The sequence below is a fragment of the Megascapheus bottae genome, chromosome 5, assembly GCF_031878675.1.
Source record: "Megascapheus bottae isolate mThoBot1 chromosome 5, mThoBot2.hap1, whole genome shotgun sequence".
Lineage (NCBI taxonomy): Eukaryota > Metazoa > Chordata > Mammalia > Rodentia > Geomyidae > Megascapheus > Megascapheus bottae.
The window spans coordinates 31,106,232-31,123,214 of NC_143513.1; the positions used below are offsets into that span (position 1 = coordinate 31,106,232).

Consider the following 16,983-nt stretch of genomic DNA (forward strand, 5'->3'; position numbering starts at 1 on the left):
ATTTCTCTAACAGAATTAATACTGTTTACACGTTTAACCTTACAAACGAAAAATTTTACATCTGATAATAGTATATGAAATACAGGAAACACAATTATTATTGCATAAAATTACCTTCAAGCTATATGTAAGTATAAAAATTAAATACTTAGGTGAACAGAACTACTTGGGCTGATTGTGGCTGAAGTGATATATAGCATCTCCCTAGCATGTGAGGTTTTGAGTTCAAGCCCCAGTACTGACTGAAGGGAGAGCTGCTGGGGTAGCATCTGCCTAGCATGTATGAGGTCTTGAATTCATGCCCTAGTACTGCCAGAGAGAAAGAAGAGATATCACATTGTGATAAGTCACACAATCAAAATTTCCCTTGATTTTACACTGCCTCATATTGATATGATAAACGAAAAGACCAAACTAAAAGCTATTCTTTCAAAAAAAATTACATATGACCAAATTTCAGTTTAGCTATGACTTTATATAACAGTGGAATAAAAAGGATATGATCAGTTTAGGGATGTAAGCTTACAGGAAGCATGCTTGTCTCTCATATGTGAGGACATGAGTGCAGTCCCGGCAATACCAAAATGTGGTGGTGGGGGGGAATAAGGATATCAGGACAAGAGGAGATAATCTTCTATATTTTTGTTTTATTTTTCCCAGGATCTATATTCTGTAAGAAAAAGCAGTTTTTTGCATTCTGTGTGTGTTTTATGAAAATATAAGGAATTTTCCTTCCCCAAATAGCATGATGTGTTTTGGTAATAAACTTTTGCAGTTTGTGCAGAGAAATGAATATATGTTGTATTAATATACATTGTATTATACTAGTAAAACAATTATATGTTTTACCAGAAATAATCTGTAAGGCTTATATGTAACCCTTGCTGTTTTTTTTTTTTACCTTATGTTGATTTACCTCAGATTTGCAATGTACATATCCATTCATAACTTTCCTATATTTTCATTAAAATATTTTATGCATACTTAAAATGAATATTTTGCTTCTATTTAGTTCTTCCATAATGGTATAATATATAAATGAAAGTTTATTCTTATTACACTGCTGATTAGCATTCATTTTACCTTTCTAATTGGTAGGAAAAGCAGGAATTTTAGTTTGCTTTGAAGATACTTATTTCACTGTCAAGTCATTTATAAATCCCAGAAAGTTTTCTCTCTCAACATCTCTTCTTTCTAGCACTACATTTGAGGAAATTCTTATTTGAATGTACTATCGATAACCTTTGGGTAAACACCTGAGCTAGACTAAAACTCCTTTATCCTCCTCTGTCAGTTTCCTGGGTGTTGAGATTACAGGTATGTGTCACCCTGCCCAGCTGCCTAGTAATTTTCTTAATACATATGTGTTATATTCAGAAGAAAAGTTTTCTCTGTACTTACATGGTAAAGAAGGCTTACTACTAGAAATAATTTGTGTTCTGTAACTATATGGATAAACTTAGTCCAAGGAATAGCTAAAAATACTATCTTACATAAATTTTGCCTGAGCAAAAAACAAGCAGGTTCTGAGTTCAAGCACCAATATTCTCATTCCCCCCCCTCTTTTTCACTCTTTCTCTCTCTCTGACACACACACATACACACACACACACACGGTGCTTTTAGTTTTAGCCTATCAACATTTATTGAGGCCTTATTTCCCCGTTAGACAAAAAAATCCTTGGAAAGTCAGGAAACAAGAGAAGAATGTCCACAGTCATCACTTTTATTCAGCATTAACTGGAAATCCAATTCAGAGCAGCAAAGTAAGAAAAAAGGAAAGGGCATCCATACTGGAAAAGATGTAAAAATGTCACTGATTATATGTGACACACCATGTGCTCATAGGACACTGAGCATGAAGGTGCTTGAGGCACAAGTCCCTTATTTAGTTCATTTTCAACATAAGCTGGAAATATTCCTTCTAATCCAGCAATGGAATATATTCTTTGGCAGAAAGACCTACGAGAGTACTGCACATTATGGACAATGTCTGGATATTTCTGAAGACTTCTTTGAAATGCATTTTCATATTCATCCTTATTTTAATAATTCAGTTAAACCTGATGGTCATAAAATATCACTGTGAGCATAAGGTTGTTTTTGAGCTTTTAACAGTATCAGGAAAAGGATCGTGTCTTGGGGGGAATGTCCACAACTTAAGTAGCCATGGTCTACAGCAATTTGACAATGTCCAATTGACTGATCGCTAACAATTTTATAACCTCAATTTAGGGAAGGAGAGTAGAAATAACCTATATTTACTATAGGTAAGAGGATCATAAGAACTCAAAGCACAGAAGGTTTGCAGGCAGTCCATAGCAGAAGTAATTGGGACTTCTGGGTTGAATGGAGATAATAGTCTGGCCCATTTAACCATACACAGGTTTTGGTGGCCCTGTAGTCAGAGGTGAATGGAGGGTTGGGAGTCTGGCCTAGTGGTAGAGTGCTTGCCTAGCATGCACAAAGACCTGAGTTCGATTCCTCCGTACCACATGTATAGAAAAGCCAGAAGTGGTGCTGTGGCTCAAGTGGTAGGGCACTAGCCTTGAGGCAAAAGCCCAAGGACAGTGCTCAGGCCCTGAGTACAAGCCCCAGGACTGGCAATAATAATAATAATAATAATAATGTGGATTTTTTTGTTGGATTTTGCCTACGATTTCTTGACCACCCTAAATTTTCTTCAGTAATTTAGCCTTGTTATTAAAATAAAAACATCTTAACCATCATTGGTGGCTTGTTCCTGTAATCTTAGGTATTCAGGAGGCTAAGATCTGAGCAATCACAATCAGAAGCCAGCCCAGACAGGAAAGTTTGTAAGACTCTATTAAAGTACCAAAAAAAAAAAAAGTCCAGAAGTGGAGCTGGACTCAAGTGGTAGAGCACTAACCTTGGGCAAAAGAAGCTGAAGGGACAGTGCGAAGACCAGAGTTCCCTAGGACTGGGGGAAAAAAAATCAGTGTCACCAGGGAATAGGAATTTTCCATTAAATTTTTTGGGATTGCTCTCATATATGTGGTCTTTTACTGAAGCATTATGTGGTGTACAACTGTATTTTTAAACAATAAGGAGCATTTGAGTTGGAATAGGAATTTTTCCAAACCATTTTTATATTATGACTTTGAATGTGAATTCACTTACCACATTTGTTAAAACAAAATATTAGTGTACAACTTGAATCAAGCCAATGAAAAAAATCATTATTCATGGTACAAAAATCTTTAATATACATGCGACAAGGCGACAAGTATAGTACATCAAGGCAACAAAATACACAGTTTTAGCATTCTGTACTGGGGACTGAGTGTGAAAAAAACACTACCACCTAAAATTAAAGATTAAAATATACATTGTTTACTCATGCAAAAATCTGAAAACTACCTCTAGTGTGAAATGAATTGTATAGAAACCTGAATTTCACAGTAGCAGATGAGTTTTATACCAAGAGCTCCAAGGAGAAGTCATGGTTCTCAGATGTGGTGTAAGTGCAGCTAGTGGCATGTTTACATGCACAAATAACTGTTTTGATTAGACAAATCTGAAATATTGTACCAAGTGATCTTGACATCAGAAAAATGTAAAGGAAATTTAACATGTTTGGTTAATTAGAAAGGATCAGAAATGTCAGTTGTTCGTGAAACATGAATGATAAAGCATTTAGACAGTCTAATAGTTCCTAGAATGCAGTGGGGATGGGTTCAAGGCCAGCCTAAAATACTTAAAAGTTCCCTTTCTAATCCATCTCCTTTTTTTCCTCCCTGTTCCTTCTGTCTTCATATGATAACTTCCTCTCTTCTCTCATGCTGATTAATAACTGTTTTAGATATCTTATTCTCAATAAGGTGTATGGAATTCAGAATGATCAGAGGCATTTCTACAAGTTATAAAGCCTTAAACTAAAGGAATAAAGTTCTGCTGAGTATGCTCTGGCACATAAGCAATTTTAAGGCTTGCCTTTTACCTAAATGACAGTATCCTGATTGTTTCACCTAAGGGTTGTTTCCTTGCTATTGATTACAAGGCTAAGCTATAAATATTACAGAGAACCATCATACTCTGACATTTCTAACAAAAACAATGAATGTAGTAGATTCAGCTTTCTTTAAAAAATGTATTATAAGGAACTTCTTCCTACACATCAAAGCTATTTTGAATACAACGTTCTATTAAATAAACAAAAATATCATGTGAAGTCCCAGATAAGTATTGTGGCCTCTTCATGTAAACAACATATAAAATTTCTTTGGCACAACTGATCATGTTTTCCTCATATTACTTACTATAGAAAATATACTTTATATATTTTCATTTTTAATATGGTGCAATCTTTAGGGACAAATGTAGCTCTTTCAAAAACTGCAAAAAGATTTCAAAATACAGATTATATTAAAAAACTAACTATAGAAGTGTTGGGACAGTTTTTAAATATTAACATCAGTTTTAAAATGTTGCATAATGATAAAGACTGTAAAGTATGTATGACATAAGTTGTAGTTACACACAAAGGAAAAAGAAATACCACTGTATGTCAGACATATTTATTATTAAATGTGATGGTGATTTTAATGATTTGCTTAAAAGTGTCTCAGATAAACTGAACTTGCAATATTTTCTCTCATAACAGTTTTTGAACATTTATTCTACATTTTGAAATGTTTCCATCTTTTTAGGCATCACTGATCACATTTTAACATTGATAATGTCTAAAGTAGATCTCCCCAAAAGAAAGATAATAAATTTATTTTTCACTAATATAAAATACTTGCCCTATAATCTTTATAAATTAAGCTGTAACTGCCTAACAAGGCACATTCCCACAAAATTTATAAAATATTTTGTTGGTGTCAACTGATCAATTTAAAAGGAAAACTAAACAGCCACTGTGAAGCTGCAGCTGAGAACTTCCCCAATAGAAGACATGGCATGAAAACATAGACTTTAACATGAAAAAAATGGAAAAAAAAACCTCACTGAATAAGGAAGTGAAAGAAAATACTTAAATCCCTGGAATGAAACCTTGAACTCAGTCTCCGGCCATTAAGATACATTTAAATAAATATATGAAAATCAGTTAAATAATACCTATGTACAATTTGCAATGAATTATTTATTTGAAGGATCTTTCAAAGGCTTTGAAAGCCTATTCAATTTTGAACTTCTATGGCAAGTAAAAGATTTTAAAAAGAAAAATAGGAGGGCCATTGTGTTTTTCTTCAGTAGTCTATATGCAGTGGACTGAACTCTAAGCAACAGAATTTCAGACAAGAACCAGAACAATATAAAAATTTCAAGGTCTCCCAGCAGTCAAACTTATATAAACTGAACATTTACAATATAGAAACTTTTGGTTTTTACATAAAGTTTTTTCAGGATGGAGTTAGGCCAGGACTTGTCACCTCTGCTGTAGGACTTGCTAGGTAGTCATTAGATTTTAGGCTTGTTAAAGACTTATAACTTGCCACTGATGTTAGAGACCCACAGAGACCAAGTAATGAAGGAGTGTCTTCTTTACCTGGAATTGTGACAAAATAACAATAGCCTTCATGATGAGACACTAGCAAAAATTTCTGACAATTTGTAAGATACTGAAAATATCTAACTATGAAGTCAAAGATCTGCATCCAAAGACACTTAACCTTTCAGCATCTATAACATCAGCCTTTAAAATATTACATGAGCCAGGAGCCAGTGGCTCATGCCTGTAATCTTAGCTACTCAGGAGGCTGAGATGTGAAAATCATGGGTCAAATCCAGCAGGCAGGAAAGCTTATGAGACTCTTATCTCCAATTAACCACTAGAAAACCAGAAGTGGCTCAGGGGTAGGGCAGTGGCCTTGAGCTGAAAGGCTTAGGGACAGAATCAAGGGCCAGAGTTCAAGCCCCACAAATGACCCCTCTCAAATATATACATCTACATATAGAAACACAAAACTGCTTCTATTAAAATTTTTAGATGATAGATATTTGAGATACCTTACTTTAAACCAAAGATGTAAATTTTACCTTAAATAAACTGACAAATATGTTCATTTCTAGATGTAAAGGAAAATAAATACCAACCAATTAACAGTGCTCAAGCCAGAGAAAAATCTAGGAAATCTATACTTCAGCTACATAATGTAGGTTGATCCTGGTCAAACTGGGCTGCCCTAATTCAAATTGATGTATTCATTTTAAGAGACATTATTCACTTACCGAGTAGTTCATTTGGTGTCTCTTTTCTTTTCTTTTCTTTTCTTTTTTGTGGGTCACGGGGCTTGAATTCGGTCTGGGTGCTGTCCCTGAGCTATTGAGCTCAAGGCTACTGCTCTACCCCTGGGCCAGGATGGTGTCCAGGATGGTGAGCTCTTCAGCCTCACGCTACCACCCTACCCTTGAGCCAAGCCCCACTTCCCGTTTTCTAGGGATTAACTGGAGATAAGAGTTATCAGGTCCTTTTGTGCTGGGACTGGCTTTGAACCTTGATCCTCAGATCTCTGCCTCTTAAGTAGCTATGACTACAGGTGTAAACCACCCACACTGGCTTGGTGTCTCTTTTTTTAAGTGCTAGACTTAAAACCATGAAAAACCAATGGTATAACGGGTGGAGATAATGCAAGTTCTTTGCAGGACTGAATATGTCTACAAATACTAGCTACAGCTCTAAGCTATAAAAGGCTAAGGCATTTGAAAATTAGCAGGTTTCCAAAGAAGAAAGAAAAGTTAGGGTTTTAGTCACACTGTTACAGAAATGTAAGCTGAGCTAGAGATATCAGACATTTCTGAATATTATGTATTACTTCAAATATTATATATTACTTCAAATAGCCCTTCTGAAGTATCCCATAGTCCTTTGTTCTTACCTGTTACACTGTATGGTATCTCTTGGGAGTCTCTTTTTTTATTAGACTAAAAACTTTTAGAAGTTTTTGAAGCCTCTTTTTTATTACACTATAAACTCTGAAGCTGTAATCCTCATTTATAGCTGAATAATGCTCCATTATATGTACACATAGATGTATATATATGTATACTTAATACACACACTCTTGAAGAATGAAGACAAAGAACTGACTTTAGCAATTTGGCAGTCATTGTTCACTTGATAAAATTCATGTTAGTAAAGTGAAGCGTTACAGAGACCAATTAGAGTAGTAAATGCATATAGGAAATGAGGAAATTAAGGAGACAATTATATATAAGTCTTTTGAGAAAGACACAAATATGAAAAACAAGGGAAGACCAATTTTTATTGCAAAGACAGCTTAATTTCTTGCATGCTTTACAAAAAAGTCATTATTATTTGCTGGAAATTTCTGCAATGAAAATATAGATAACACTAAAAGGATAAGTTTAAAATAGAGTTTTGTTTTACCTTCAATGGTTAAATTTAATGTGTCTTGTTTTGCATCGCCTTCTTGTGAATGGCTTGGATCCAATGAAGTTTGAGAGAGGCTACCTTCTGCTGATAACTGGTCAAGACTTTGATAACTTTTCCTATAAAATAACGATAATATTAAGTCTTGCATTTCTCCTCTCAAAAATAATTTCTAGAGACTGATGTACAATTAATTAAATTTCAGTTTATTTATCTCCCAGAATTTCTCTTGAATTTTGCCATTCTCTTGACTTCAGCAAGATCTTCATTACACTTTTGCTCCCAACCTGCTTTGGAGGTATATCTAGTTTTACTCATTAGAGAACATCAACAGAAAAAGAATTTATTAGACAAATTAAAATCTTCACATTGATTCCTAATGCTTCAGTTGACTAGAAGTAGGAACTTTTAATTGAGTCATTTATAACTTTCAAAAATCCTTAGAATCTATAGATTACTCCAGGCATAATTTAATAATGACCAACTATCTCAAGTACTTCAGAATTCTTCAGTGCCTTTTTATGACTTTCAGCAATTACATAATAAAATCAGAATAACATAAATTTCTATAATTTAGAAGCTTTAAAAATATAGTTTAAAAACATTTTCTAAGAATCAGTAACCCAATTAACAAATGGGCAAAGATGTTAAAGAAAGACTTCTTGGGCTGGGAGTTTGGCCTAGTGGTAGAGTGCTTGCCTAGCATGCATGAAGACCCAGGTTTGATTCCTCGGTTCCATATACATAGAAAAAAGCCAGAAGTGGTGCTGAGGCTCAAGTGGTAGAGCTCTAGCCTTGAGAAAGTCCAAGGACAGTGATCAGGCCCTGAGCTCAAGCCCAGGACTGGCAAAAAGAAAAAAAGAAAAAAAAAAGAAAGACTTCTCAAAAGAAGTAAACATGGTCAATAATTTATGAAGAAATTTAAATCTTAGCAACCTTGACATTCCATCTCACATCAGTAAGACAGGCCATCATCAAGAAGACAAATAAATGCTGGTGAGATTCACTTAAAAAGGAACCCTATCACACTGATGGTGGGAACATAAATTGGTATAAACACTATGGAAGGCAGTTTGGAGAGTCCTCAGAAAACTCAACATAAAATTACTTTATGATCCAGCAATACTATTCTTGGGCATTTATCCAAAAGATAACAAGTCGGAGTATAATAAAGACATTTTTCACAATCATGTATTGTAGTTGTAATATTTATCATAGTCAAATTATAGCAATAGTGATTTTGCATCCCTTTCTTGTTATTTCAAGTAATTTATACTTAGATGATAAATTTGGGTATAAGTGGAAAGCTACATATTATCAAAGGTAGCTATTATTAAACACTATTTGAGTACTTCTGGCCAGATGATATGTTAGGATTCTATCCAAAATGAGAAATATTTTTTATTAAAGATAAATTAATAGTCACACATCAAAGGCATTTGCAATAGTTTTTTTTTTACCAAAACAGTAGTTTTTAAAATTGTCTTTTAAAGGTATTCTTCATTAAGCTTAGTAAGAAAAAAATTATAAATGTCACAGTCATGGCACAGACAACAGGTATCTGGTTTATTTCACTAAGTGAAGAATGAATGCGATGATGGAAAATTTCACTAGTTTAAAATCCACTATGTACAACTTATAATATGGTGACTTTAATTGCTGAGAGTATAGAAGTCATTAACTATAACCTTTGAGTAGCAGTTCTGATATTATAGAAAAATGTCTTGATAAAGCAGATGGTACTTCCATGAGTTACCTGTTATAAATAAGAACAGAACCCATTCTGGGTGATGTGACTCATGCCTAAAATTGAGAGATGGATCTTGGGAGGACCATAGTTCATGACCAGCCTGGAAACAAAGTCTTCAAGAGCCCATATGATCCTCCCAAGAGGTGATAGTATGGTGATGCATGTTTGTTATTTCAGCTAAAAGGGAGGCTGAGAACAGAAAGACTGAAGTTATAGGTCAGCTCAGGGGAAAAAAAAAAAACTGTGAGATAACCTTCCCATTTCGCTCCATCTCAACAGAAAAAATTAAAACACAGAAAAGTGACATGTGCCTGTCATCACAACTATGGTAATAAGCACAAAAATGAAGATTAGAGTCTAGGATTAGCCCAGGTTAAAAGCAAGAATAGAATGCCTGGCTAATAAATGTAAGGCTTGAGTTCAAACCTGAGTGCCATCCCATAAACAAAATATTATGAAACACTTGTATAATCCCAGTTCTACATTATATGTGTATATTTACCCATCTGTTCTATAAAAGTTGTAATTATTTAATACTTTCATTTGATAGCAGAAGAAATGGATTAGATTTAAACCTAGTAGCTTGGCTCTAATTCTATACCCTTAATTACTACCTTATCACTGTTCTAGTATAGGAAAAATGACTTGGCTTCCTATCTTCTTAGAAACTTTTCTTAAAGAATGGACCTATTTAAATGGAAAGACTTAGGAAAAATCATATTAAGTGAAGTAAGCCAGACTCAAAGGAACATATGCTCAATGGTTTCCCTCATTTGTCATAATCAGTAGAAACCTTGGGCTCTCCTAGCAGAGATTTACAATAGAACAAAACCTAGATACATAAGGCCATATAGTATGATGCTAAATGAAAGGACCTCCAGGATATAGAAACAAAAGCTATTTAATGAGTGATTGTTGTCCTTAATGTACTATGTTATCTCTCATGTCTTTTGCTATCCTTGGTTATCTCATATTATTACAATATTTCACGTTGCTATCTGATATATTGTATATATGTGTATTTGAAATCTGACAGGGAACGGGGAAAACAAGATGAAGGGCGGGAATGGGGCCCAAGACATGAGAAAGGGTATCAAGGTCTGTGAAGTAATGCACCTCCTATCTGTTGAATATAATGTGACCCTTCTATTAATTACAATAAAAATGTATGAAAAAAAAGAACGGCCCTATTTGCTAAGATAGACCTAGTAAATGATTTAAACTAATTCTATAGGTGGAAATTTCACTTGAAATTTATTAAAACCATAATTCTTAGGTAGAAAAGAAAGCACATTATAGGAACCTAAAGAACATTATAAATGTTCTTTTCTTTCTTTTTCTCTTCTTTTTTTTTTTTTGCCAGTTCTGGGCTTGGGCTCAGGTCCTGAGCACTGTCCTTGGGCTTTCTCAAGGCTAGAGCCCTACCACTTGAGCCACAGCACCACTTTTGGCTTTCTTCTATGTATGTGGTTCTGAAGAATCAAGCCCAGGTCTTTGTGCATGCAAGGCAAGCACTCTACCTACCACTAGGGCAAACTCCCAGCCCCATAAATGTTCTTTTTTATATTGTGTTTTCTTCAAAACATTTAATGAAAACTCTAGCAGAGTCCATTGTCACGTGCAATGCGTGTGTGTGTGCACGTGTATGTGTGTGTGTGTATACATACTCGCAAAGACTTTCTAAATGACTGTATATAGGCATATAAAATATGAAGAAGTGTTCACTTTGCTATGTTTAGCCAAAGTAATTCTTCACAAAGCTAGGTTTATTTAGTACTCAGAGAAATTGAACACAAAATGAACCCTATTGTAAATGACAGACTTTTTAGATTTCTGTAGTGGGTATTTTGAGTTCTTAAAAATTGTTATTTACAACAAGTGATATAAAAGGGACATTATTTTCCATACCCAAAAGGTAAGAGGCTTTTTTGTTGGTGGGGGTGGTGGTCATGGGGCTTGAACTCTGGGCCTGGGCACTGTCCCTGAGCTCTTCAGATCAAGGCTACCACCCTACCCCTTGAGTCCTAGTGATTAATTGGAAATAAGAGTCTCAAGGACCTTTTAGTGCCTGGACTGGCTTTGAACCATGATCCTCAGATCTCAGCCTCTTGAGTAGCTAGGATTACAGGTGTGAACAAATGCGCCTAACTTGTTCTGCTTTTTAAATGAATGGCATATGTTTGGTTTTTAGTAATTTGGTTTCATCATTTGAAGCTTAATATTTTTAATAAAATTTATACATGGATGTATTTGCAAATGAAGTGTGGTATGCACCTGTAGTTCTAGCACTTGGGAGGCAGTGGCAGGAGGATGGAAAGTTTGAGGCAAGTAGCTTTGCATATTATACTGTGAATTCCAGGATAGCATATACTATATAATGAGACTTAGTCTCAAAAAACAAAAAAAGCCTAAAACAAAACAACAATAAGAAAACTAGTCAGGTGTGACTGTGCATACCTGTTATCCTAGCTACTTTGAAGTAGATATAGGACAGTTCAAGGCCAACAGAGGCAAAATAAAACCAAAAACGAACAAGTAAGGGCAAAGCAAATAAGGCAGGCATGTGTTGGAATATGCCTGTTTTTATCAACTGAGAGGGCTGAGGTAAGAGAATCATGGTACAAGGTTCAGTGGGTAAAAACACAAGATCCTATTTGAGAAACAACTTTTTTAACTGCAAAAAGGACTGGGAACATGGCTTAAGTAGTATGGAACCTGCCCACTAGTCCTGCCCAAAATGTATTCAAAATAACAGAATACCTATCAGGAAAAATTATGAAATTGTATACTGTAAGACTGAGAGTCTGACAGCACATATGTGTAATAATCACCATGTATACAACTACTGTAGGGAGAAAATCTGTAATTTTCTGTATGACTGCAGATGTTCCTTTTAGAATACCCGACTGGCAAATCCAAAGTGATTTTGAACCTTCTAATTAATTTGTGAAAATTAGTGAAATCTCTTGAGTTTATAGACTTTATGTAATTAATTGACAATAAACACGAAATAAAATTTGGAAGACAGTGATTTTTTGAAGCATAATAAAATTTCCAACCCCTAAGTAGTTACAAGACATTGAGCATATACCTTAAAATACTGCTCTCTTGTTTGATGTTGACTACAAACCTACCATCTAGGAGGAAAATAAATTCAGTTGCTTTCAGCAGGGTAATGAATGAGTTTGACTTGTATATTCTTACCTGATTTCCAATGAGACCCCATCCGACATTTTGTTGTTATGCAATAAATTATCCATATATGAAAGTGCTTCTATCTGTCTGTCTGTCTATCTACTATCTATCTATCTATCTATCTATCTATCTATCTATCTATCTATCTATGTATCTATCTATCTTATCTATCTAGTGCCAGTCTTGTGCTGAGGTCTGAACTCAGGGTCTGGGCATTATACCTGATCTTTTTTGCCCAAGGCTGGTTCTCTACCATTTAAGCCACAGCTTCACTACTGGCCTTTTGATGGTTAATTGGAGATAAGAGTCTCACAGACTTTCTTGCCCAGGCTGGCTTTGAACAGCAATACTTAGATATTAGACTCCTGGATAGGTAGGATTAAAAACATGAGACACTGGTTATTTTTAAAACTATTATTATCTTTAAGAAGTTGTACCTAGTGCTATTTTTTAAAGGCCAAGTCTATGTCTCATCTTAGACTCAGTAACAGCACATATATTTAAATATAATCCACAAGATATATCAATCCAATCAACAATTATTGATGGTTGTTAAATAAAACAAAATTTCGGTACCTTAACTCATTCAAAATAAGAACTCAAACTACTACGAATTACATATTCTGACTATACAAAAGTTGTTAATATATGCTATTAATCAAACTTTAAGGAATGTTATTTATATGGTAAGGGCCAGTTCAAAGAAATTAAGAATTAAGTAACTGGTCTGAACTTATTTGTTATTTTTCTATAATCTTTCTTTTTCCCTTTTTTCAGATAGGGTTTCACTATGTAACCAGTGGCCTAAAACTATTCAGGCCAGCTTGCCCACCAACTGTCAATCCTCTTGCCTTAACTTCATGAGTAAAGGCAACTACCACATGCTTGGTTCTAAAAATCATGCAGTTTATACCAATTATATATATAAAAAAAGATAATGTGAGCTGGGCACCTGTGTGACTTATGCCTGTAATCTTAGCTGCTCAGGAGGTTAAGGTCTGAGGATCATGTTTCAAAGCCAGCCCAGGCAAAAAGTCCATCTTCAGTTAACCACCAGAAAAACCAGAAGTGGCTCTGTAGCTCAAAGCCACAGAGCCCAAGCCTTGAGCAGAATTCCTCAGAGACAGAACCCAGGCCCTGAATTCAAGTCCCACTACTGACCAAAAATTTTTTAAAATAAATTAAAAATGAAAAATAATTAATAATGCCATTAATTTTCCCCAAACATATGTTGAGGTCAGTTAGAAAATAAAAACAAATTATATATAGTAGAAAATAATATATATTATATACATACCTACAAATCATATGCAAGTACATAGAGACAAAGTTATACTATTTTAAAATTCCTTTCTTCCTAAAATGTGTTTAACAAACAACATAATTTGCTAAAGCATAACATATATATATTCTCTATTTTGAAATTTATTTTTTTATTTTCTTGCTGTTATCAAGTTTGAACTTAGGGTCTTATGATTGCTTGGCTGGTGCTTTACCACTTGAGCCATATCTCCAGTCTGGCCTACTAATGTCTTTTAACTCTAGGTCAGTCATCCTTGTATTTTTACCAGCTAGCTATATGCTTTTAGCTCAGGGATATCAGTTGTAAAACAAGACCATCTAAAAGCAATGCCAACATCCCAGATCAAGTCAGATTAGAGATGATAACAAAGGAGCTGACAGCAGAGCCTAATGGTAGAGTGTTCACCTAGCATGCAGGAAGCCTTGGGTTTGATTCTGGTACCACCTACACAGAAAAAAGCTGGAAGTGGTGCTGTGGCTCAAATGGTAGAAGTGCTAGCCTTGAGCAAAAAGTGTCCAAGTACAGTGCTCAAGCCCTGAGTTCAAGCCCCAGACTGGGCAAAAAAAAGGTAAAGGAAGAACAGTTTGCTCAACTTTGAACAGGGAAACACCATGGCCACTACCCAGCAACCAGAGAGCCTTCTAGACCTCATCTATTTGTACCACAGCTGTTGGCTCCTGTCTCAACATTCCTCTGTGGCCCTGGGAAGCAATCAAAAGATGACAACAAGAAAGAAAAGAATGATCCCTTCCTAAAGGAATCATGAAACATAAGTCAGGTCTGGTACAATGGTTCACACCTGTAATACTAGTCACCAGGAGGCATAGAAATTAGAAATAAATATTTCCTATAACACTCTTCATTGGCTCTTTAATAGAGATGCAATTATATAGGTAATTAAGAGTATACATCTTCTAGCTAAAATGCTGTATTTGGTCTTTAACATAACTGTGGATACTACAATTAAAAAGACAAAGTCTTTTGATTTTCCAGTAATTAGTACTGTCACATCTTTTATTCAGTTAAACAGCAGGAGCATTATGTGTAAAATACTATAAACCAAGTATCTCTAAATTAAAATTTTCAATCACACCTAGAAACAAAAGGATATTATTCTAATGGGGAAATAGTATAAACAGCATAAGACATACACTAGTTATGTCTAATTTACATAGGGATATGTGGAGGCAATGAATAAATTTATGAAATATCTAAAGTCAACATCTTGAATCATAGAAGAATACAGTGTAAGATATCTACTGATTTATCCCACAACCTATTTATCCCTATGTCTCTCTAATAATCAATAAAACAAGAAAAAGTACTAACTTCTCTAAAAAATTTTAATAACAAAAGATCAAACTTATTTTGAATTCTATCTTTGATAAACAGAAACAGCAAAAAGACACAGATTAAGGTGAGAAGATGGTAAATTGAGAACTGGTGGCTCACACTTACAATTCTATGTACTCAAAGGGTTATGATTCAAAGTCAGTATATGTAGAAAAGTTGGAGAGTCTCATTCTCCAAAATAACCAGCAGAAAACTGGCTTGAGATATGATTAGAATGCCTGCGAAATAAACATGAAACTGAGTTCAAATTCCAGTACTGGGGAAAAATCAACAACAACAACAAAAACAAAATAAAAAACAAATGAACAAACAAAATAGGTAGAAGGATAGTATGCCAAAACCTTTCTTGTTGAAGTAATTGAATTTAGGAGTCATTAAAATATGTAGCCATGCTCAAAAGAAAAAATGTATAGTAGCCCATTATCTATTAAGGCATTCTAAGAAACACAGAAGTGTGTGGCTCTACCAGTGTCATTTAAAAACAAGGAAGCATTGGGCGACAGTGGCTCACATCTGGAACCCTTGCTACTCAGGAGGTTGAGAAGTAAGGTTCACAGTTCAAAGCCAGTCTAGGCACAAAAGTCCATGAGACTCTTATCTCCAATTAACCACCAAAAAACTGGAATTGGCACTATAGCTCAAGTGGTAGTGACAGCTTGAGCTGAAATGCTCAGGGACAGCACCCAGGCCAGAGTTCAAACCCCACCACTGACAAAAAATAAAAATAAATAATAAAAACAAGGATACTAAAGATGAGGGAAAGGAAGAAAAAGAGAAGAAAGGGGAAAATGGAGGAAAGGATGTCAGGGAAAATACAAAATTAACTGAGGACAGAAAAATCCAGTGAAAACAAATGAATAAAATGTAAAAGTAGCTAAAATCCAAAAAATGCAATGCACTTTATGATGTTCAAAATGAACGAAATGAACATTAAGATTCGGTAAATCACTCAATATTAAGAGATTATAACTAAGGAAAATACTATGGATATTAGGATAAAGAAAGAGGAAAGGAGTTTTAGATTATAGGTGAAATAACTAAATTTTTCTATTTTCTACAAATTTTAAAGTACTCTTTCAGATCCACCAAAAACATATATATAGATATAAATATAGATATAGATAGATAGATAGGTATATCTATATATACTGATATATTGATCTATGTATATAGATATCTATGCATCTATATATCTGTAGACATTTATCTACCTGTATACATACAGATACATATCTCTCTCTATATCTATATATATATATCTATAGCTATATGTTTTCTTTAGGAGATGGTATTTTATGTTTTCTGAAAACCAGGGAAATTAATTCTGGGCAAATAAAAAATCAAAACTAAAATTAAAAACTAGATTAAACAGAATCATAGACATAATGTATACTGAAGAACTGGCTGAAAATATAACTGATGGAGAGAATAGCTGGTACAATAGTAGTATAGAAAAATTTCTCAGGTGTTTTACTTCCCCAGGATGCCTTGGTTTCAAGTGCTAATAATTAACTTTCAATGAATTTTTTTTTTATCAAAGTACTCCCAACGCCGATCTTCTCTCTAAGCTAATAAAAAAAATCAGAAGAATAACTAATACACTAAGGTGGAGAGCCACATGTTTTGGTACAACTAATTAAATCTGTAATTAGTTGGAAAAAAGCATTACACTTACTCATACCACTGTTTATTGTGTTTTCGGTAAAGCAACGTATCCAAGGCAACAGCATTGACATCCAGAGCTCCTGGGGAAGGCCACTGGTTGGTGAGGTGGGCAGTTAACTCTTGTCTTGATCTTAAATCATTATTCTTTAGCACAGTCCTGTGGATATTAAGATGGTGAGTGCTTTTATCTTCACTGTTCCACAATGGCAGAGGAACCTACTGGTATGTTAATAGTCTGTGAACTATAGCAAGACTGGGCGGGGACTATGATAATATACAGTAGGCACTGTTCATTCTTTCTGTGCTAACTATAACCCATCAGTACCAATGAAGTTCAATCTTTCTTTTTAGTACAAAAGT

At 34.6% G+C, this 16,983-nt stretch overlaps 1 protein-coding gene across 4 annotated transcripts in view; it reads right to left on the reverse strand.

The window, feature by feature from the left end:
* Nucleotides 1-16,983, reverse strand: part of Rundc3b (RUN domain containing 3B) — a 111,744-nt gene that overhangs the window by 24,406 nt on the left and 70,355 nt on the right. The window contains exons 9-11 of one of the 4 annotated variants that reach the window (XM_090332862.1): nt 16,640-16,780; nt 7,355-7,476; nt 3,203-5,512 (exon numbers count right to left, since the gene is read on the reverse strand). In XM_090332862.1, coding sequence (XP_090188988.1) covers nt 5,367-5,512; nt 7,355-7,476; nt 16,640-16,780 — 409 coding nt within the window. In that variant the 3' untranslated portion in view covers nt 3,203-5,366. Of the gene's footprint in view, nt 1-3,202; nt 5,513-7,354; nt 7,477-16,633; nt 16,781-16,983 lie in introns of those variants that run through there. The other 3 variants (XM_090332861.1, XM_090332863.1, XM_090332864.1) reach the window with 3 other exon arrangements.